General features: G+C 44.2%; 1 protein-coding gene across 2 annotated transcripts in view; it reads right to left on the reverse strand.

Moving 5' to 3' along the window:
* The window catches only part of IFT56 (intraflagellar transport 56), a 1,305,114-nt gene that overhangs the window by 927,031 nt on the left and 353,194 nt on the right, over nucleotides 1-24,889 (reverse strand). Inside the window, exons 4-6 of one of the 2 annotated variants that reach the window (XM_068242694.1) lie at nucleotides 21,117-21,231; nucleotides 14,030-14,065; nucleotides 5,799-5,848 (exon numbers count right to left, since the gene is read on the reverse strand). In XM_068242694.1, the coding sequence (XP_068098795.1) occupies nucleotides 5,799-5,848; nucleotides 14,030-14,065; nucleotides 21,117-21,231 (201 nt within the window). The remainder of the gene's footprint in view (nucleotides 1-5,798; nucleotides 5,849-14,029; nucleotides 14,066-21,116; nucleotides 21,232-24,889) is intronic. The other variant, XM_068242695.1, reaches the window with a different exon arrangement.

The following is a 24,889-nucleotide window of genomic DNA, read 5'->3' on the forward strand; positions in this document are numbered from 1 at the left end:
CTATGTAACTATGTAACCCAGGACAAATGGGCAAATAAAATGTGTGTGTTTTGATTATAGTAGCATGTATTATTTTAAAGCTATAATGGCCGAAAACTTACAAATAATTATTTTTTTCAATTTGTTTTCTTAATATTCCTGTTAAAATTCATTTAGAAAAAAAATAATTCTTAGCTAAATGTACCACCCAAAGAAAGGCTAATTGGTGGCAGAAAAAATAAGATATAGATCAATTCATTGTGATAATTAGTAATAAATGTATTGGCAAATGAATGGGAGGTCAAAATTGCTCGGATGCATAAGGTGAAAAACGTCTGAAGGCTGAAGTGGTTTAAAGAGGAACTGTAACGGCAAAACGTCCCCTGGGGGGTACTCACCTCAGGTGGGGGAAGCCTCAGGATCCTAATGAGGCTTCCCACGCCGTCCTCCGTCCCTCGGGGGTCTCGCTGCAGCCCTTCGTACAGCCGTGACGTAATATTTACCTTCCTGGCTCCTGCGCAGGCGCTCTGACGGTTGTCGGCTCCGAAGTAGGCGGAAATATGCGATCGCCGTCGGGTCCGCTCTACTGCGCAGGCGCAAGTCTCCGGTGCCTGCGCAGTAGAGCGGACCCGACGGAGATCGGGTATTTCCGTCTATTTCCGAGCCGAAAGCAGCCACAGCGCCCCCGCTGGAGCCAGCAAAGGTAAATATTGAAATTACAGTCGGGCCTGTCGCCGGCTGTTCAGAGGGCTGCAGCGAGACCCCCGTGGGACAGAGGACGGCGTGGGAAGCCTCATTAGGATACGGAGGCTTCCCCAACCCGAGGTGAGTACCCCCCAGGGGATTTTTTTGAAGTTACAGAGTCTCTTTAAGAAAAAAGGCTTCTTCAGTTAGCAGTTCTGCAAATCTTTTTGTTTAAAAATGTAAGAATACAAACAACTAAAATTACTGAAAATACTTGTATTTTGAGTACCGCAACCCCCGTTTTTTAACGAGAAGGGTGAGGTGAGAAGCAAAGGGAGTGGGGAGGGGACACGAGTCTGGGCGTAGCTGCAGTAGAGAAGTGGGCTCCAGCACTCCCAGCCACACCCGGCACTGCACTGTCTCAGGGTACACTGCTCTATAAACAGTAATTTCTTGTGAAGTAAGCGAGAGCAAAACGTCAAACTTTCAGGAAAGGTAGTTCAAAGTGCGGCCTTTAACATATCCAAAACTCAAAAAAATCGAAGGGTACGTGTTTTTCAAAAATTCAATTTGACATTTTCAAATTTTAAAAATATATTGAACATTATTTATTTATTTTCTTCATGAAACTTTAGATAAAATATCTTTCCAACTAGCTCAATCTTCCATTTGTGCAATGATTTTTGACGAAGCTATGAAAAAATTGGTCAAAATCGGAGAGGTCAAGTACAGAACGAAGTCGAACGGTCATGAAATTACCCTAATGTTATATGAATCGAGGCCAAAGTAGCAAAAGGTAAAGATTAAAAAGATCACACTACGTTGTGTACAAATGGCTCATGTACTGCCTTGTATTGTAGAAAGAAGTGTGTTGCTAAAAAAGAGAGAATAAACAATGGAACCATGGAATAGAAACAGACCAACATCACATTTAAAATGGTAGGTCTTTCTTACAGAGAAATTGTGAAGTCAGTCAATTGTGAGTACAGTCTCCTGTACCATCAAAATCAAGAGGTCTGGCAGACTCAAAGCCAAATCACCATCAGAAGACAAGTTTCTGAGAGTCAACAGCTTGTTTGGTAGGTTAATGGGGCCATAGCTTTAACCAGTTCCCCTCCTGTAGGACGAATATCTACATACATAAATAAAACAAATAAAAATAAATAAAAAATAAATCTCTGAAAACTTCAGCTTCAACTTTAGCTCCCAGTGACGTAGCTACTCTTCCTGTTTACGAGCGGCGCACCGTGGCAGTGCACAGATTGATGAATGGACCACGTGTTCCCAAAGCCAATCAAAGGGTTTAATGAATGAATCATCACTGTTCTAGCCAGTAAGTATACAGAGGCGCCAAAAGAATAAAAGTATTTAAAATGTTTAAAAATGGAGGCGGTAGTGGTGGGCTTACCTCTTCCAAGCAAACACAAGATAATATCTTCCGCTTCTTCCTCTATTTTTAAACATTTTATATACTTTTATTCTTTTGGCGCATCTGTATACTTACTGAGTTGTACACGTTTTTTCCTGATCTACGGAGAGTGACTTCTTAATCCTGAGTGGGGTCAGGTATAGTCTCCCCACCTGCATTTAAAGTGGTTGCCTGTGAGGTAACCCCGACTTGTAACTATACTATATTACTCTACAACTTTCTTTTTAATCACCAGTACATACTAAACTATTAGGCTCTCCGTGTGCCTCTTTTGATTTCATTGTTCCAGCCAGGAACAGTGATTATTCATTGTAAACAAAAGAAAGTGTTCACATCCTGCTATCAGAATACTGTGATTCAGTGTCCCAATTAGACTGGAGACTGTGTGGAGACATCTAGTGGTCAAAAAAATTACATTCAAAAATTACAAAACACATTTCCTATACCTATAATATGTTCATTAAAGCTTTCTTCCTCCACCACTCCCATCAAAAAAGACTTGGAAAAATATATAGCCAAAGTGATGGAATTTTAAAGACAATACAGTAATTGTTACCTTAGGGGCTTAGCTTTTTAACTATGTATGCGCCATGAGAGTGTTTACTGTTATTTTTGTTATTGATAAAGTACAGTGAGAAAACCAAAAACACCAAATGGAAAAATATACCTTTATTTCCCCCTAAAATATTGTCACCATACATTGTATTAGGTACACAATTCAAAAGTTGTAATAACCAGGCCAACTATAATGGCTGAAAACTAATTAATAATGATTGTTTCAATATTTTCCTTCTTACTCTCTTTTAAATGCATATAAAATAAAATAATTCTTAGCATAAAGTACCACACAAATAAAGCCTGCACCCCGTAGGCCTTCAGTTCCTGCCCATGGACGTAGATAATGTACGTAATGGACGTATTGCAGCGAATCGCCGAAGCAAGCTCCCGCTCTCGCTCCTGTGTGTGTTCTTCGCAGTCACCCACTAGTGGGGAGATCAAAAACTGGGAATGCAGTTCCTATTCATTGATCTAATTCCACATTTCAATGATCGCCAGCATCAATGAGTCCTGCAGTCATTGTAATAATGAAAGTAATATGTCCACGCATTACTTTCTGTCAGTGTACTAATAGTACGTTTAGGAAAATAACATGCAAGGACATCTTGTGGCCAAATATTAAAATTACACCTACATACATTTTTTTTTATAAAAAATGGACACATATACCACACATATACCATTAAGATTAACCTCCCTCACTCTACCATAGGTACCCAAATAAAATATTTGCATTCAAAAAAATGACAATTAAAAAAATACATAAATAGTTACCTCAGGGACTTAACATTTTTAATATGTATGTCAAGAGGGTATATTACTGTTATTTCTGAAAATATGGGCTTGTGTTTAGTGATAGAGGCAAAAATTTAAAAAAATGAAAACTATTTTAAACTTTTTAATACCCAGAATAAATGAGCAAATAACAATGTGTGGGTTTAAATTACGACAGCATGCATTATTTTAAAATGATAATGGCCAAAAACTAATATTTATGATAATAATAAATTATTTTTTTTTCCATTTTTTCGTATTGTTCCTGTTAAAATGCATTTAAAATAAAATAATTCTTAGCAAAATGTACCACCTAATGAAAGCCTAATTGTTGGTGAAAAAAAAAATACAGATTGTTTTGTTATGATAAGTAGTGATAAAGTTATTGGCAAATGAATGGAAGGAGTGCTGAAAAAATAAAATTGCTCTTGTACAGAAGGGGAAAAACCTCTCAGTAGTGAAGTGGTTAAAGAACAGTTCCTTAGTGCATGACATCAACTGTCAAGCATGGAGGAGGAAATGTAATGATCTGGGGCAGTGCTGGATTTAGAGGCAGTGACTTGTACAGAGTGAGAGGCATCCTGAACCAATTCATCTAGTTTGTCAGGGGCTCATCCTACAGCAACATAATGGCCCAGAACATAGGTCCAAGCCAGAACTATATTAGACCAGGTGCCCATTACAAATTGCTAATTGCAATCACTCAGAATTTTGCACTGCAATTTCCAAAGTGATTTCCGGTGTTTTTTGTAGCGATTTTATGTATGCATAATTTTTTTTTTTACTTTTTTTTTTGGGGGGGGGAGGAGGGGTGGTTCAAGTAGTAAAACCACTTCAAAACTGTTTTTATACAGCAATTACCAAGCTACAGTATTTTGCAGTGATCCTATACTTTGTATTGAGGCACAAACACTTCAGAAATGGCTAAAGACCCACCATTGCAATTGCTCTTGTGGGTTTGTCTGCTTTGACTTTCATTATCATAGTACTTTTTGGGATAACCAGGGATCGTCGGTAATCCCCCAACCCTGCTAAAATTACTCTAGTGGGCCAAAGTTATTAGGGAAAAAAATAATGATTATAGTTTGTAAACATAAAGTGGGCAGCACAGTCTCCAGAATTAAACAACATTGAGCTGGTTTGGAAGAAACTGGACAGAGGAGAGAAAGATTTATGGGAACTTCTGCAATAGAGTTGGGGATAACTTGCTGAAAAATAATGTATTTCTATTTTAGAAAGGAATCCATAAGCAGTTAAATCTACCAAAGGTAAATACTTTGATGTGTCAAAAGTTTGGAACACTATATATACCGTATATACTCACAAGCAATTTTTTTTATTTCGGTTTGCTTGCGGCTGCTGTGATGAGGGAGGAAACCATAGAGAGCGGTTCCCATAGTAACGGCGATACACATCGCCGCTACAGGAAGCCGCTCTCTCTAGGCTTCCTCCCTCATCACAGCGGCCGCCATGGGGCGCGCTGCTGTGAGTTAGTTACCATACGAGCAGGACGGGGATAGAGGAAGCGGCGCCGGCTAAGGTAATAGCAGCGGCGGCCACGGGGGGAGAGGCACTACCTACCCACCTACCCATACTGGGACTATACTACCCATACTGGGCACTATGTTAGCTATACTGGGCACTATACTAGCTATACTGGGAACTATACTAGCTATACTGGGCACTATACTAGCCATACTGGGCACTATACTGGGGCGCTACCTACCCATACTGGGCACTATACTAGCTATACTGGGACACTATACTAGCTATACTGGGCACTTTACTAGCTATACTGGGGGACTGCCTACCCATACTGGGCACTTTAATAGCTATACTGGGCACTTTACTAGCTATACTGGGTCGCTACCTACCCATACTGGGCACTATACTAGCTATACTGGGACACACTGGGGGGGGATCACGCGGCCAGCATTTCCTACCCCCGGTTTATATGGGGGTCAATCATTTTTTCCTGGTTTTTCAGGTAACAGTTGGGGGGTCGGCTTATATGCGGGTCGGCTTGCTTGCGAGTATAGATATATATATATATATATTAATATATATATTTTATTTATTTATTTTTTTACTTTATTTATTTACTTTATTGTACTTACTCGATGCTTTCATTTAAGAGTACAATGAGAAACTGAACTGCTTGAATCTCAACATAAAGCTGGAAATGCACACACACACACACACACACACACACACACACACACACACACACACACACACACACACACACACACACACACACACACACACACACACACACACACACACACACACACACACACACACACACACACACACACACACACACACACACACAGTAATTGCATAAATATATAAATAAAAATCTATCAAATACCTTATGTGCCAAGTGGAACAGCAAACGGTTCTGCAGACGGCTTTTAGGTGCTGAAAAAAGAAAATAGGTTAAATGCTGCACAATATATTATTATTTATTTTTATACAGTGCCAACATCCTCCATAGCGCTGTATTATGTACAAACTCGTGACAAAGAGATAAGATAATTAGAATGTAGCAGGTGGAGTAAGGGGTTGGGGGGGTATCTAGTGGAAAAGTGGTACAATGAAACATTTTATCTTCTCATAGCTGCAGTCTCACCTCATCTTCTGTAACAGTTATTCATCATCATCATCATCCTAAACTGCAAGCACCAATAAAGCAATCTACAAATTATAAGATATTAATCTGTTCAAGTACCACATGGTGCTGGACCACCCGAATATACTTGACTAGAAGTCACAAAATTTAGGACTGAGTCAAAGTAAAAAGTGGTGGTGGTGGGTCGACTTATACTTGCGTAGTCCTAAATTTTGCAACTTACAGCCTGTGTGGGGTGGGGAATTCGTGTGGGGTGTGTGTGTGTGTGTGTGTGTGTGGGGGGGGGGGGTTACTCACCATTCATCGCTGGACGCAGCGTCTTCTCCTCTCTTCTCTCTAACTCATGCTGGTCTACCTCCGGCTCCCGATGTCACATGACCTCGGGAGTGGAAGATACTGCGCGAGTAGAGGTAATGAGAAGATGCTGCACCCGGCGGTGGATCATAACAGCTGCAGCAGCGGGGAAAGCAGGAATGGAGATGAACAACTCACCTTCTGGGATCCCCGCAGCTTCTATCGTCTTCCTCTCCCAGTCGTCCCTCGCGGTGATACCAGCACCCACTGTGATGACATCATCACAGGAGACACTGGTATCAACGTGAGGGACGCCTGGGAGTAGAAGATAGAAGTTGCAGGGATCCCAGAGGGTGAGTTGTTCCGTGGCCACTTTCCCAGCCACTGCATAATATACTGGAGGCAACTATACTGGCTAACTACCTATGCTGGGGGCAACTATACTGCCTACCTACCTATGCTGGGGGCAACTATACTGGCTACCTACCTATACTTGGGGCAACAATACCCTGGCTGCCTACCTATGATGGGGCAACTATACTGGCTACCTACCTATGCTGAGGGAAACTATACTGGCTATCTTCCTATGTTGGGGCTAACTATACTGGCTACCTACCTATACTGGGGGCAAATATACCTGGCTACCTACCTATTCTGGGGGAAACGACACTGGCTATCTACCTATGCTGGATGGTGGCTGGATGGTGTAATGGTTAAGAGCTCTGCCTCTGACACAGGAGACAGACCAGGGTTCGAATCTCCGCTCTGCCTGTTCAGTAAGCCAGCACCTATTCAGTAGGAGACCTTTGGCAAGTCTCCCTAACACTGCTACTGCCTATAGAGCGCGCCCTAGTGGCTGCTGCTTTGCCGCTTTGAGTCCGCCAGGAGAAAAGTGCAATATAAATTTTATTTGTCTTGTCTATGCTGGGGGCAACTATACTGGCTACCTACCTATACTGGGGGGGAACTATACCTTGCTACCTATACTGGAGGCACCTACCTGGCTAGCCTATACTGGGGGCAACTATACTGGCTACCTATACTGGAGGCACAAACCTGACTAGCTTATACATAGACTTATACTTGACTTATTTAAAAAATCCACCTTATGAGGGTCACTTTATACACTGGATCGACTTATATTTGAGTATATACTGTAGTATTAGATTATAAGATATTAATCTGTCCAAGTACCACGTGGTGATAGACCTAGTATTAGGTTTATTAATGTTTTTTAAAAATCTGTGTTCCGGTTAAAGTTTTTGCTATTGCGTATTCGATTTGTGAAGTTTCTATCCATTCAAGATTAAAGTGTCCTCATAGGTTGCTGTGTGTGTGGGAAAGGAATGTGTGTGCGTTTGTGTGTAGTGGTCAGAGCCGGATTAAGACCAGGCAGGGCCCCAAGCAGAGCAATAAATTAAGGGCCACCCCACCCCCAAACCTCCCCCCTCCCCCCACACACACACCTGCCACACTGTTGAAAGGATGTCTCCCCGGCATACAGCATCTCACAAAAGTGAGTGCACTGCTCACATTTTTGTTATTTTCATGGAACAGACAGCACTGAAGATATGATGCTGTGATACAATGTAAAGCAATCATTGCACAGCTTTTAAAACAGTGTAAATGTATTTTCTTTGCAATAACATCACCACACCGTCAATAAAGAACAACTGTAGCGAGAGGTACAGTATGTGGAGGCTGCCATACTTATTTACTTTTAAGCAATACCAGTTTCCTGGCTATCCTGCTGATCCTCTACCTCTAATATATTTAGCCACACACACCCTGAACAAGCATGCAGCAGATCAAGTGGCATTATTGTCAGACCTGACATTAGCTTCATGCTTGTTTCTGGTGCGATTCAAACACTACTGCAGCCAAATAGATCAGCAGGGCTGACAGGAAACTGGTATTTTTTAAAAGAAAATAAATATGTCAGCCTCCACATACCTCTCACTACAGTTGTCCTTTAATGTTTAAACCACTGGCAACAAAAGTGAGTACAGCGAGGCAGATTTAGTCATACACAGGTCAATAATGCCCCAATATGTCTAGCCAATTGATCATTATTCCATTCAATTGTTTAGTGATCAACCTCTATCACAGCAAGTTTAATTTTGATAGGCTTCAGCAGAACTCTATCAAGCTTCAATCAAACTGCAAGTGATGTACTGTTCAATGCAGAGCAAAGTTATGGACCATCGATCCCCCACAACTCCTGTCCTGCCTCCATACCACAGAGCGCAATATCACTTGAAAGCCAATCAATTTGATATAAATGAGCAATAGATTACTGGAAGATTCAATCAGTGTTCAAAATCGATGTGTGCATAGCCAGCTTTAGATATTTTTTGTCCAACTAGGGTGATAAAATTAAGGTTAAGTTCAGCAATGACAAGAACCAATTGTGAACATCACAAGTAAAACTCAGAGGCATTACAGCAGAGCAGTTTGTCCTAAAGAGAGGGGAAGTAACATTGTGTGTCTGTGTGTAGAATGTATTATCTCTGTGGTAGAACATTGCTAATCTAGCAAGCAGCTCCTGTATGAAGAGATCACATTGCAGTCCCCAGTCCGGGTCTGGCAGCTCTGAGCTAAGGGGAAGGGGGAGTACCGTATATACTCGCATACAAGACGAATTTTTGACCCCCAAAAAGGGGGTAAAAAGTTGGGGGGTCGGCTTGTATGCGAGTCTCTATTGTGGTGGTGGTCCGCGGCGCCCCCCGCCCGCTCGCTCCCTCCCGCTCGCTCCCTCCGCGGCTGCTATTACCTCTTCAGCCGGCGGCCGCTTCCTCTACTGCGGGTGCCCCTCTCGCTCTGCTCGCCGTGTATCACAGCAGCGCGCCCGGCGCTGCTGCTGTGACGAGGCAGGAGAGAGCGGTTCCCCTGGTAACGGCGTCGCCATTACCAGGGGAACCGCTCTCTCCTGCCTCGTCACAGCAGCAGCACCGGGCGCGCTGCTGTGATACACGGCGAGCAGAGCAGAGCGAGAGGGGCACCCGCAGTAGAGGAAGCGGCCGCCGGCTGAAGAGGTAATCGCAGCGGCGGCCACGGAGGGAGCTGCGGGCGGACGGGGATCACTAAACTGGGCACTATACTGGCTAAACTGGGCACTATACTTGCTATACTGGACACTTTACTGACTATACTGGGCAGTTTACTAGCTATACTGGGCATTATACTGGCTAAAAACTGGGCACTATACTTGCTATACTGGGCATTATACTGGCTAAACTGGGCACTATACTTGCTATACTGGACACTTTACTGGCTATACTGGGCAGTTTACTAGCTATACTGGGCATTATACTGGCTATACTGGGCACTATACTGGCTAAACTGGGCACTATACTTGCTATACTGGACACTTTACTGGCTATACTGGGCAGTACTAGCTATACTGGGCACTATACTGGCTATACTGGGCACTATACTGGCTATACTGGGCACTTTACTGGCTAAACTGGGCACTATACTAGCTATACTGGGCACTATACTAGCTATACTGGACACTTTACTGGCTATACTGGGCAGTTTACTAGCTATACTGGGCAGTTTACTAGCTATACTGGGCAGTTTACTAGCTATACTGGGCACTTTACTGGCTAAACTGGGCACTATACTAGCTATACTGGGCACTATACTAGCTATACTGGGGCACTACACTAGCTATACTGGGCACTATACTAGCTATACTGGGGCACTACCTACCCATACTGGGCACTATACTAGCTATACTGAGGCACTACCTACCCATACCGGGCACTATACTAGCTATACTGGGACACACTGGGGGATCACGCGGCCTGCACCAATCCAGCATTTCCTACTCCCGGCTTATATGGGGGTCAATCATTTTTCCCTGTTTTTTTAGGTAAAAGTTGGGGGGTCGGCTTATATGCGGGTCGGCTTATATGCGAGTATATACGGTAACTCTTTGTGTGCCTGCTTGTATAACTTCTTATCTCTTTCGTAGATAATTGCTGCAGAGATCTTGTTTTTAAAGACTGAAAGAGTTACTAAAAGACTACATGAACAGAGGCAAGACATCTTTATGGGGCCCTTTTGACCTCCTGGGCCCATAAGCAATTGATTAGTTTGCCTGGTTGAAGATCCGGCTCTGGTAGTGGTAGTGTGTGTGTGTGTGTGTGTGTGTGTGTGTGTGTGTGTGTGGGGGGGGGGGGGTGGGGGGGGGGGGGTCGGGAAGGTGGTAGCCCCAGGACCGCATAACGCTAAGGGGCGTCAAGTCCTGGGTCAGGGATTTACAGGGGATTGCGAGCACGCCAATGTGTCCGCATCGCTGCTTGAGTGACGAAGCTCCACTCCGTCATCCGTCTACCAGAGGCGATTGCCACTAGCAGACTGTTAGAAGGCGAAACAGCAGTCTATTTACATTGTACAGCGCTGCGAACTACAGCAGCACTGTACTGGGACAGCCGTGTCACTTGGCTGTCCCCTGGAGAGGCTCCGATCGCGATCCCCTCTCATAGGCTGGTGCCTATGGGAAAGGATCGCCCTGATTGGCTGATGGGGGGAGGTAGGGAGGGGAGAAACAAAAAAAAATAGCAATATTTATTAATAAAACCAACAAACAAATTAATAAAAAAATAAACAAACATAGCAGCAGCGATCAGAGCCCACCAACAGAAAACTCTGTTGGTGAGCTGAAAAGGGGGGAGATTCACAAGTGTGCTGTGTTGTATGGCTCTGCGGCGAGCTATTAAAGCCGCAAAGCAAGAAATTGTGAAAATAGCCTAGTCACTAGGGATGTGTAAGCCTATGGTCCTGAACTGGTTAAATGACAACTGTAGCGAGAGGGCTGTGGAGGCTGCCATATTTATTTCCCTTTGAGCAATATCAGTTGCCTGGCTATGCTGCTGATCCTATGCCTCTAATACTTTTAGCCATAGACCTTAAACAAGGTTGCAGCAGATCAGGTGTTTGCTTGTGTCAGGTGTGTGATTCAGACACTTGTGCAGTCTAACAGATCAACAGGGCTTCCAGGCAACTGGTATTGTTTAAAAGGAAATAAATATGTCAGTCTCCATATTCTTCTCACTTCAGTTGTGTTTTAAGAAACGTCATCTGGTACTAGGAAGGGTCTTGTGGCATAATCTATTCTCTATAAATATGCATGCTCTGAAATTATGAATAAGAATACATAATTGCTCATAAGTAAGACAATCTATGCCATATGATTTAAGCAACTAACTATGAAACATCTACCTATAGGTGGCCACACACCATACCATTTCTATACTACGTTTTAATTAAAAGCAAGATGTTTAGAATCAGGATGATACCATTTATTGGCAATAAATGGTATCATCCCTTTTTAAAAAGGTCTTGCTTTTTCTGATGGCTAACACAATACAATACTCTACTGCTACTACTTTTCAATTAAAGAATAACAATTTTTCTGAATGATTGTAACATTTGAAAAATCTGACCAATGTATCACAGTGGTCACCCAAATGGCACACACCCACTCAATCTCAGTCTCCATCGATGGCACAGAGGTCTCCAGGGTACACAGCGTTAGGTTCCTAGGCTCTACCATCACCAATGACTGGAGATGGGGCGAGAACACAACATCATGCAAAAGAAGGCCCAGCTTATGCTGTTCTCTCTCAGCCAACTGAGGAAGTTTGGAATGCCACAGGAGTTCCCGGCCAGTTTCTATACTGCCACCATTCACTTTGTCCTTTGCTCCTCCATCATCATTTGGTACATTGGGGAAAATGCAAGCGACAGGCACAAACTCCAGAGAGTAATCAGTGCCTGCTGAAACGATCATCGGGTCACCCCTGGACCTCCTCTACACATCTAGAATAAGGTCTAGGGCCAACAGGATAATGCACGACCACTCCCACCCCAGCAATTGCTTCTTCACCCTCCTCCCCTCAGGCTGCTGCTACAGGACCATTGCCACCAAAACATCCAGGCAGAGGAACACCTTCTTCCTCAAGCAGTCCTCCTCCTGAACTGAAGCCCCTTCCCTAACGATACCTCCCAGACTCCTACTCCAACTTCTCTGGAGTCCTAGCTACTGCACCTATGTCATACTCCTGTATGCATGTCCTTATGTTTGTGTAAGGACACGCACCGCAAATAATTTCAGGTGCCGCACCTGTCACACTTGGCAAATAAAGTCGATTCTGGTTAACGTGTTCAATTTTTTTCCCCAATTATGAAAAAAATTATTGAGAACTTGGGTCTATAGATCAAGAAATTGACAAATGACTCAACACCATTCAATTTTTTATAACATTGATTTAAAAAATCCACCACTCCCAATCGACTTATATTGAAAAAAATTGAAATTTTATAAGAGAAAAAAAAAGAGGATTTCATTTTTTTTCTGTACAGCCAAACGTTTTTATGGTCACAAAGAGTCGGGCCTGGAACCCACTGAAATCCGCAAACGCAAAACGCAACCGCTAGCGTTTTGCATGAGCGGTTTGCAAGCGGATTCATGCGAGTTTTCGGTCGCGTTTTGCAACAGTGTATTTTTTTCCTCAGCGGTTGTGTAGCGTTTTGCGTTTCGCGTTTTTATCCTGATTGGTCCTGTGAATTATTTTTAATTTTGTTACAGTGTGCTGAACCGCAAAACGATAGCAAAACCGCTCAGTTTAGGTTTTGCTGAGCGTTTCTGCTAGCGTTTCAATACTTTACATTGAAGCGCTAACGCTCCCAAAATGCTGCAGGTCCTGCGTTTGCGTTTCTGGGAAACGCAAACGCTCCTGTGGAAGTTGCCCCATCCATTAACATCAGCTGAGCATTTTGGCAAAACGCTAGCGTATCGCAGCGCTGCCAAAATGCTCAAAAAAACACTCTTGTGGGTTCCAGCCCTCAGAGTCGACTGAAGGAATGAGGAGAGACAAGAGTGTTGCTAATCTAGCTAAATTGCAACAGTGCCAGGCTAGATGCTGTCCTGAGAGGAGGGGAGCTGCTCATTGCTTGAACTAGGGGGAGTGTGTAACACCCCTGCTGATCTCGGTATATATGAGAGTGTTGGGTAGACAACTAGGCACCAGGAAAGTTTAGGGGGAAGACACCAGGGAAGTTTAGGGGGACTAAAAGACACCATGGAAAATAAATAGGGGACCACTAGCACTAAAAAAAAAAAAAAAAAAAAGCTTATGGGGACAACTAGACAGCAGGGAAAAATACATAGGGGACTGCTTGACACTAGGGAAAAAATATATTGGACCACTAGGCAAACATATGGGAGACACAAGAGGTATAGGGGATCACTAGACATTTGGGGGAATAGGGGACTACTAGATAACAGGGAAACATGAAGGTGACTACTAGACAGCAGGACAATATATTGAGGACCACTAGACATCAGGTAAACATCATATGAGGACCACTACAACCCCTGGGAAACACATGGGGGACTAGAAGACTACCAGGGAAACATACAGGGGACCACTAGACTACCAGGGAAGTATATGGGGGACTATCCAGCTACCAGGGTGATTTGACTAAGGGACTGGGAATTACAGGTCAAGTAGGGAAGTGTAATAGGGATATCATAATAATGGGAATGTATTGAAAATCATCGATTAACAATTAGCAATTATCAAGCTCATTTTTAAGACCACACCCTCTGCAAAAAAAAAAAAAGTAATAACTTTCCCCATACACTTTTTTTCACAAATCTTTACCTTTAAAAATAGTTTCATGAATTCCAGTTCTGACGCCTGCATGGAAGGAGGAGGGTGAAAAAGATCACAAACACATGGGAATTGCCACCCTGAGTGGACCACATAACATACAGCAGGATGTACTACATGGATCGCTACCTGATGCGACCAGTGATCAAAAAGGGTGAAACAGAGGCAGCATCCAAGATGGCTCTGGCTCACAGTGACAGGGACAGATGCACAGGATGAAACTCTGATGGGCCTGACTGGGACACAGGTAGTGAGGGAGAGCAGGGAGACCTCACTAGTCAGCGGATTGACTACTGCAAACTAGGCAGGGCAGTGGTACAACTAATAGCACCACATCTACAAATGATTGAGGAGGCAGCCGTTACCAAATTCTTAGGTGGCATCACACAAGAAATCCAACGTCATGCAGATAGACTGGATGAGACAGAATAATGCATTTGGAACTGTGAGTCTGAATTAACCACTTGAGGACCTAGGGCTTTCTACCCCTTAAGGACCGGCCACTTTTTTTCCATTCAGACCACTGCAGCTTTCACGGTTTATTGCTCGCTCATACAACCTACCACCTAAATGAATTTTGGCTCCTTTTCTTGTCACTAATAAAGCTTTCTTTTGGTGCTATTTGATTGCTCCTGCGATTTTTACTTTTTATTATATTCATCAAAAAAGACATGAATTTTGGCAAAAAAATGATTTTTTTTAACTTTCTGTGCTGACATTTTTCAAATAAAGTAAAATTTCTGTATACATGCAGCACGAAAAATGTGGACAAACATGTTTTGGATAAAAAAAAACCCCATTCAGTGTATATTTATTGGTTTGGGTAAAAGTTATAGCGTTTACAAACTATGGTGCAAAAAGTGAATTTTCCCATTTTCAAGCATCTATGACTTTTCTGACCCCCTGTCATGTTTCATGAGGGGCTAGAATTCCAGGATAGTATAAATACCCCCCAAATGACCCCATTTTGGAAAGAAGACATCCCAAAGTATTCACTAAGAGGCATAGTGAGTTCATAGAAGATATTATTTTTTGTCACAAGTAAGCGGAAAATGACACTTTGTGACAAAAAAAACAAAAAGTTTCCATTTCTTCTAACTTGCGACAAAAAAAATGAAATCTGCCACGGACTCACCATGCCCCTCTCTGAATACCTTGAAGGGTCTACTTTCCAAAATGGGGTCATTTGTGGGGTGTGTTTACTGTCCTGACATTTTGGGGGGTGCAAAATTGTAAGCACCCCTGTAAAGCCTAAAGGTGCTCATTGGACTTTGGACCCCTTAGCGCAGTTAGGCTGCAAAAAAGTGCCACACATGTGGTATTGCCGTACTCAGGAGAAGTAGTATAATGTGTTTTGGGGTGTATTTTTAAACATACCCATGCTGGGTGGGAGAAATATCTCTGTAAATGACAATTTGTTAATTTTTTTTACACACAATTGTCCATTTACAGAGATCTTTCTCCCACTCAGCATGGGTATGTGTAAAAATACACCCCAAAACACATTGTACTACTTCTCCCGAGTACGGCGATACCACATGTGTGGAACTTTTTTGCGCCCTAACTGCGCTAAAGGGCCCAAAGTCCAATGAGTACCTTTAGGATTTCACAGGTCATTTTGAGAAATTTCGTTTCAAGACTACTCCTCACGGTTTAGGGCCCCTAAAATGCCAGGACAGTATAGGAACCCCACAAATGACCCCATTTTAGAAAGAAGACACCCCAAGGTATTCCGTTAGTAGTACGGTGAGTTCATAGAAGATTTAGCGGAAAATGACACTTTGTGAAAAAAACAATAAAAATCAATTTCCGCTAACTTGTGACAAAAAATAAAATCTTCTATGAACTCACCGTACTACTAACAGAATACCTTGGGGTGTCTTCTTTCTAAAATGGAGTCATTTGTGGGGTTCCTATACTGTCCTGGCATTTTAGGGGCCCTAAACCGTGAGGAGTAAGTCTTGAAACAAAATTTCTCAAAATGACCTGTGAAATCCTAAAGGTACTCATTGGACTTTGGGCCCCTTAGCGCAGTTAGGGTGCAAAAAAGTGCCACACATGTGGTATCGCCGTACTCGGGAGAAGTAGTACAATGTGTTTTGGGGTGTATTTTTACACATACCCATGCTGGGTGGGAGAAATAACTCTGTAAATGGACAATTGTGTGTAAAAAAATCAAAAGATTGTCATTTACAGAGGTATTTCTCCCACCCAGCATGGGTATGTGTAAAAATACACCCCAAAACACATTATACTACATCTCCCGAGTACGGCGATACCACATGATTGGCACTTTTTTGCAGCCTAACTGCGCTAAGGGGCCCAAAGTCCAATGAGTACCTTTAGGATTTCACAGGTCATTTTTGTTTCAAGACTACTCCTCACGGTTTAGGGCCCCTAAAATGCCAGGGCAGTATAGGAACCCCACTAATGACCCCATTTTAGAAAGAAGACACCCCAAGGTATTCCGTTAGGAGTATGGTGAGTTCATAGAAGTTTTTATTTTTTTGTCACAAGTTAGCGGAAATTGATTTTAATTGTTTTTTTTCACGAAGTGTCATTTTCCGCTAACTTGTGACAAAAAATAAAATCTTCTATGAACTCACCATACTCCTAACGGAATACGTTTGGGTGTCTTCTTTCTAGAATGGGGTCATTTGTGGGGTTCCTATACTGCCCTGGCATTTTAGGGGCCCTAAACCGTGAGGAGTAGTCTTGAAACAAAAATGACCTGTGAAATCCTAAAGGTACTCATTGGACTTTGGGCCCCTTAGCGCAGTTAGGCTGCAAAAAAGTGCCAATCATGTGGTATCGCCGTACTCGGGAGATGTAGTATAATGTGTTTTGGGGTGTATTTTTACACATACCCATGCTGGGTGGGAGAAATACCTATGTAAATGACAATCTTTTGATTTTTTTACACACAATTGTCCATTTACAGAGAGATTTCTACCACCCAGCATGGGTATGTGTAAAAATACACCCCAAAACACATTATACTACTTCTCCTGAGTACGGCGATACCACATGTGTGACACTTTTTTGCAGCCTAGGTGCGCTAAGGTGCCCAACGTCCTAATCACAGGTCATTTTGAGGCATTTGTTTTCTAGACTACACCTCACGGTTTAGGGCCCCTAAAATGCCAGGGCAGTATAGGAACCCCACAAGTGACCCCATTTTAGAAAGACGACACCCCAAGGTATTCCGTTAGGTGTATGGCGAGTTCATAGCAGATTTTATTTTTTGTCACAAGTTAGTGAAAAATGACACTTTGTGAAAAAAACCAAAAATCATTTCCGCTAACTTTTGACAAAAAATAAAATCTTCTATGAACTCGTCATACACCTAACAGAATACATTGGGGTGTCTTTTTTCTAAAATGGGGTCAGTTTCTGGGGTTCCTATACCGCCCTGGCATTTTACGGGCCCAAAACCGTGAGTAGTCTGGAAACCAAATGTCTCAAAATGACTGTTCAGGGGTATAAGCATCTGCAAATTTTGATGACAGGTGGTCTATGAGGGGGCGAATTTTGTGGAACCGGTCATATGCAGGGTGGCCTTTTAGATGACAGGTTGTATTGGGCCTGATCTGATGGATAGGAGTGCTAGGGGGGTGACAGGAGGTGATTGATGGGTGTCTCAGGGGGTGGTTAGAGGGGAAAATAGATGCAATAAATGCACTGGGGAGGTGATCGGAAGGGGGTCTGAGGGGGATCTGAGGGTTTGGCCGAGTGATCAGGAGCCCACACGGGGCAAATTAGGGCCTGATCTGATGGGTAGGTGTGCTAGGGGGTGACAGGAGGTGATTGATGGGTGTCTCAAGGTGTGATTAGAGGGGGAATAGATGCAAGCAATGCACTGGCGAGGTGATCAGGGCTGGGGCCTGAGGGCATTCTGAGGGTGTGGGCGGGTGATTGAGTGCCCTAGGGGCAGATAGGGGTCTATTCTGATAGGTAGCAGTGACAGGGGGTGATTGATGGGTAATTAGTGGGTGTTTAGGGTAGAGAACAGATATAAACACTGCCCTTGGGAGGTGATCTGACGTCGGATCTGCGGGCGAACTATTGGTGTGGGTGGGTGATCAGATTGCCCGCAAGGGGCAGGTTAGGGGCTGACTGATGAGTGGCAGTGACAGGGGGTGATTGATGGGTGGCAGTGCCAGGGGGTGATTGATGAGTGGCAGTGACAGGGGGTGATTGATGGGTGATTGACAGGTGATCAGTGGGTTATTACAGGGAAGAACAGATGTAACTAATGCACTGGCGAATTGATAAGGGGGGGTCTGAGGGCAATCTGAGCGTGTAGGCGGGTGATTGGGTGCCTGCAAGGGGCAGATTAGGGTCTGATCTGATGGGTAACAGTGACAGGTGGTGATAGGGGGTGATTGATGGGTAATTAGTGGGTAATTAGTGGGTGTTTAGAGGAGACAATAGATGTAAACACTGCGCTTGGGTGGTGATCTGATGTCGGATCTGCGGGCGATCTATTGGTGTGGGTGGGTGATCAGATTGCCCGCAAGGGGCAGGTTAGGGGCTGATTGATGGGTGGCAGTGACAGGGGGTGATTGACAGGTGATCAGTGGGTTATTACAGGGAAGGACAGATGTAAATAATACCCTGGCGAATTGATAAGGGGGGGGGGGGGTCTGAGGGCAATCTGAGCGTGTAGGCAGGTGATTGGGTGCCCGCAAGGGGCAGATTAGGGTCTGATCTAATGGGTAACAGTGACAGGTGGTGATAGGGGGTGATTGATGGGTAATTAGTGGGTGTTTAGAGGAGAGAATAGATGTAAACACTGCGTTTGGGTGGTGATCTGATGTCGGATCTGCGGGCGATCTATTGGAGTAGGTGGGTGATCAGATTGCCCGCAAGGGGCAGGTTAGGGGCTGATTGATGGGTGGCAGTGACAGGGGGTGATTGACAGGTGATCAGGGGGGATAGATGCATACAGTACACAGGGGGGGGGGTGATCAGGAGGGGGCAGTGGGCAGGTGGGGGGGAGATAAAAAAAATAGCGTTGACAGATAGTGACAGGGAGTGATTGATGGGTGATTAGGGGGGTGATTGGGTGCAAACAGGGGTCTGGGGGGTGGGCAGGGGGGGGGGGTCTGAGGGGTGCTGTGGGCGATCTGGGGCGGGGGGGGGGGGGAAATCAGTGTGCTTGGGTGCAGACTAGGGTGGCTGCAGTCTGCCCTGGTGGTCCCTCGGACATTGGGACCACCAGGGCAGGAGGCAGCCTGTATAATACACTTTGTAAACATTACAAAGTGTATTATACACTTTGTATGCGGTGATCGCGGGGTTAACATCCCGCCGGCGCTTCCGTATAGCCGGCGGGATGTTGCGGCGGGCGAGCGGTGACAGGCGCCGGCGGAGGATCGCGTCACGCTCCGCCCATGCCCTTAAATGGACCGCCGCCTCTGTGGGTGAGCCGGTCCTTAAGGGCTCCACTTCCCGGCCACCCCTGTGCGTTATGCGGTCGGGAAGTGGTTAAGTAAAGCTAAAGGTGGCCACTAATGGTCCACTTTCTAGCGAAAAATCGTTCCAGCAATCAGAAATTCTGATCGGATGAAAAATCGTTCACTACACCATTAACTAACCAATAATTGCTTCCTATCTATTATGACCACCAAGAAAATCCAAATTTTTGTTCGATGAAAATTCAATCGGACGATTGGTTTTATAATCGTTCATTATCGTTTGTGCCCATCAACTGAGATTATTTACAACCAATCCGATCAGAATTTCTGATCGCTCAAACAATTTTTCGCTAGAAATTGGACCGTTAGTGGCCAACTTAATAGGCGATTACAAGACTCGGAACAGTACACTAGAGAATTGATCACACAGGAACAACCTAGGCATTGAAAAACACAAGCCTGCAGAACTGCTACCATTTTGTAAAAATGAATGAATAAATGGTATCATCCTGATTCAAAACTTCTTGTATTTTGTGAAAAGACGCTGCCAGACCTCCTGGGTCTCAAAGTTATGTTTCCCAAGTAGAGAGAGTTCATCGGGTGGGTCCCCCTAGAGAAGATGATCCCAGCAGAGCCCCCAGAATAGTAATGGTTAGCTTTCTGGACTTTATCGATACAGTTAAAATCCTAAATGCATTTAAATTTAAAAGATAGCCAATATAATTTAGTATTTACATATGCAGGGGCGTAGCAATAGGGGGTGCAGAGGTTGCGACCGCATCGGGGCCCTTGGGCCAGAGGGGCCCCGAGAGGCCTTCCTTCAACTGCAGTATTAGCTCTCTATTGGTCCTGTGCTCATAAAAATCACTTCTATAGATACTTTGAATAGTGGTAATCATTAACTAGCTGTTCCCCATCCCCTTCTTGCACCTCTGACACTGTAGTTGCCATTGGCAGTTTATGGTGCGCCGTATCAATTGTTATGTATAAAGTGCTTGGGGGGCCCCATTGTAAAACTTGCATCGGGGCCCTCAGCTCCTTAGCTACGCCACTGTACATATGGCATGTACTGTTATCAGTATATGTTATGTAAATATTGTTGTTTAACCACTTCGGGACCAGCACCCTCTGCCCCCTTAAGGACCAGAGGGTGCTGGTCCAGCAAACCGCTGCTTCCCGACGAATCGCCGCTAAAATCCGCCACTCCCGACGATCACGCTCTGTCCCCACCGCAGGCTGCTCTGCCGTCGGTATGACGGCAGAGCGCTGTGCGCTGGTCAGGAGCCGCTTTCATTGGCTCCTGAGCCTGTCACTCCATGTAATCCAATGGGAACGGCTTACATGAATGACAGGGCCAGGAGCCAATGAAAACGGCTCCTGCCCAGCTCACAGCGCTCTGCCGTCATAGAGGTGGCAGGGCAGCATATTGCGGCGGAGATCGAGCGGCGACATATCGGCGGGGATGGGCGGTCAATGGGACGTAGAGTTTACGTCAGGTCAGAACCGCAGCACCCCCTGTCCGCTGTAGATTTATGCTGCGGCGGTCCACAGGTAGTTAATATTAGTTGTTTTTTTAATAACAACAATAAAAATATTAATTGAAAAAAAAAAAAAAAAAAACTATTGAGAAGCATCTTAAGAATTCATAACTACATTACCTTTATTAGCTGCCTCTTCTGCTTCTTTATACATTCCCAGGAAGAAGTAAGTGCAAGCCAAGTTTACCCATACATCAGGATAGCAACCTTCTTGCCGACTTACCACCTTTAATACCTAAAAGAAGAAGAAACTATTTTGTGTTAAGATTTGAAGGGCAAACTTTGCATAAAATGCGTTATTTATTGTAATGATGGATACTAATTTAGATATTACCCAAACTTTGATTTTTAATTTTAAAATTTAAAATACATGTAAACATATACATATAAAAAGTACATTTCTTTCAGAGTAAAATGAGCCATGGATTACTTTTTTCCTATGTTGGTGTCACGTACAGTAAGTAGTAGAAATCTGACAGAAACAACAGGTTTTGGACTAATAAAATAGAAAAAACCGAGAGCCCAATATGGTGTAGTATGTTAAAGACAATTGGTAAGTGGTTTAGTGAGAGAATTTATACTCACAAACATGGGTTACCATTCAGGCAACCACTCAATAGGCAGGTGAGGAGATTAGACCTGTCCTCACTCAGGATTAAGAAGTCGCTCTCTGTAGTAAAGAAACAAGAAAGGGGGTAGCACTCCCCTCCACCAGGAGTGGACTTACAGGGGCGCCTCTAGCCATTTTGTCACTCCAGGCGAGAAAACCTGTGGCGCCCCCTGCCCCCATGGCGCCCTCCCTTCCCCATGAAAATAATCGTAATGCGGCAGCGTTTCACCAGGAAATAACTAATGCGGCAATGTTTCACCAGAGAATAATTGCGGCAGCATTTTACCAGAAATGACACTTATTGCGGCAGCGTTTCGCCAGAGAATACAGAGGGACATAGGGAGGCACAAGGGTCAACAGAAGTCACAAAGGAGGACAGAAGGAGGCACAAGGGGACAGAAGGAGGCACACAGGGGGGCAGAATGAGACACAAAGGAGGAAAGAAAGAGTCACGGGAGGACAGAAAGAGGTACACAGAGGGGCAGCGGGGGGTACAGGGGGACAGAAGAAGGGTCAGAAAGAGGCACAAAAGAGGACTGAAGGAGGCGCAGGGTGACTGAAAGAGGCACAGGGGGACAGAAGGAGGCACAAAGTGGTGCAGAATGAGGCACAAAGTGGGGCAGGAGGGGGCACATTGGGGACAGATTGAGGCACAAAGGGTGACAAAATGAGGCACAGGAGGAAAGAAGGAGGCACGGGGACTGAAGAAGGCACACAGGGGACAGAATGAGGCAAAAAGGGGACGGAAGAAGGCACAATGTGTAATGGGGGACAGAAAAAAAGCACAAAGGGGGCAAAAGAAAGCACAGGGAGACAGTAAGAGGCACAAAGAGGGATAGAAGTATGCACAAAGGGGGGCAGACGATGGCAGAGGGAGATGTAAGGAGTCACAGGGAGACAGAAGGAGGCAGAGGGGGAAAGAAAGAGCCACAGGGAGACAGAAGAAGGCACAAAAGGGCACAGAAGGAGGCACAGGGGGACAGAGGAAGGCGCAAGGGTCAGAAGTGGAACATGGGGACTGAAGAGGCACATGGAAACAGAAGGAGGCACATGGAAACAGAAGGAGGCACAGGAGGACAGAAGGAGGAACAGAGGGCAGAGGTAGCACAAGGGTACAAATAAAGGCAAAGGGGACATAAGGAGGCACAGGGGGGACAGAAAGAGGCACAAAGGGACACAGAAGGAGGCAGAAGTGGCACAGTGGGACTGAAGGAGGCACAAAGGGAGACAGAAGGACAAACAGGGGGTCAGATTCAGATATGGCACAAGGGACTGAAGGAGGCACAAGGAGACAGAAGGAGGCACAAAAGGGAGAGAAGGAGGCACAAAGGGGGAAAGAAAGATGCACAAGGCACAGAGGTGGCAGCTACCTGCAACTTACTCTAAGTAGATGCAGCAGAAGCAAGTAATAGAACACCCATGTGGTGGGGCTTAATTTGGGGGCGGGGCTTAATCCAGCAACATGGCGCCCCCCAGGATTAATGGCACTCCAGGCAATGGCCTGTACTGCCTATGCCTAGAAGCGCCCCTGAGTGGACACAGAGTATTTGTATGTAGAACAGAGGCGCCAGCAGGATAACAGTCAATCAAATTTGTAAAAATTGCTTGGAGGAAGTGGTGGGCTTGCCTCCCAAAAGCAGACTCGAGATCCTGTCTTCATATAAATCAATACATTTATTATATGGTACCCCAAAAACAGTGCAACGCGTTTCGCAGGCCCAGCCCGCTTCATCAGGCAATAAAAGTGGGGACAAAACTGTAGACAAGAGACAGTACATTATGCTATAGTAAATTCTGCAGTTACAAATTTGCATATCAATATATTGCATATCAAAGTATACCATATGAAAAAATGCTTTGTGGAGATGGCATAAAAGAGTTGGATGTGCAAGTAAACAATAGGGGGTAAAGGCTATGGAGCTCGTGATAGTAATGGGCTATGGGGTGTTTTTTACACAGATTTGCAATGAGTGGTATTGATAATGGAAAAGGGTATATGTCAGCAAGAGTAATGGGTAATAGAGCATTGAGAAGAGAACAGGGGGCCAAAAATACACTTTACCCTTTATTTTTGGCCCCCTGTTCTCTTCTCAATGCTCTATTACCCATTACTCTTGCTGACATATACCAATACCACTCATTGCAAATCTTTATAAAAAACACCCCATATCCCATTACTATCACGAGCACCATAGCCTCTACCCCCTATTGTTTACTTGCACACCCAACTCTTTTATGCCATCTCCACGAAGCATTTTTTCATATGGTATACTTTATGATATGCAATAAATTGATATGCAAATTTGTAACTGCAGAAATTACTGTAGCATAATGTACTGTCTCTTGTCTACAGTTTTGTCCCCACTTCTATTGCCTGATGAAGCGGGCTGGGCCTGCGAAACGCGTTGCACTGTTTTTGGTGTACTGTATAATAAATGTATTGATTTATATGAAGACAGGATCTCGTGTCTGCTTTTGGGAGGCAAGCCCACCACTTCCTCCAAGCAATTTTTACAAATGTTATTGACTTTTATCCTGCTGGCGCCTCTGTTACAAATAGGTTTTGGACTAGCCCATCTCCTCATATGGGGGGGGGGGGGTCTTATTGTTTTCTTTATTTTCAAAAGCACTTAGTGAATGGTAGTTGCTCTGTCCAACTGTCAAAAAAGTGAACAGTGAGCAGGGAGGCTGTCCAACATCTTTGTATAGATCCTTTTCAGTGAGTATCTTTATGAAGAATAAAAGGCCATGCTGAGAATCCCCTATGGAGAGATGAACTAGGGAGAGAAGTAATCTATGGCTCATTTTACTTTGGAGGAAACATACTTCTTGTTTGTATGTGTCTACATATAGTTTATATTTTAAGATTTTCGCAACAGTGGTCCTTTAACAGACCATTTTTTCTATTAAAAGTACCCTGTCCAATATTCCTACAAATAAAACAAAAGTTTGCTTTCCTAAAACAGAAAGAATTTGCAATAATTCAGGTTGGAGTGAGCTTGAGATGTCTCCCAGAGCAACACTGCTGAATATATGCAAATTAACCATTGTACCCTTAGAAGCTAAACACACCTCCACAACCGCTGGAATGCAATGATGTGTCAGCTTGTTAATTTGTACAGAGCCATAATAATCCAACATGCATACAGACTGTTTCGGATTGTTTGATCCTCATCAGTGCATGGCATGGATTAATTTGGCTCTATGGAGTAGGGCTTGTGAATCCGAGAGGCACTGACTAACCAGCAAGCTCATGGTGACCCAGAACTCATTGGAGTGTGTA

The sequence above is a fragment of the Hyperolius riggenbachi genome, chromosome 6, assembly GCF_040937935.1.
Source record: "Hyperolius riggenbachi isolate aHypRig1 chromosome 6, aHypRig1.pri, whole genome shotgun sequence".
Taxonomy (NCBI): Eukaryota; Metazoa; Chordata; class Amphibia; order Anura; family Hyperoliidae; genus Hyperolius; species Hyperolius riggenbachi.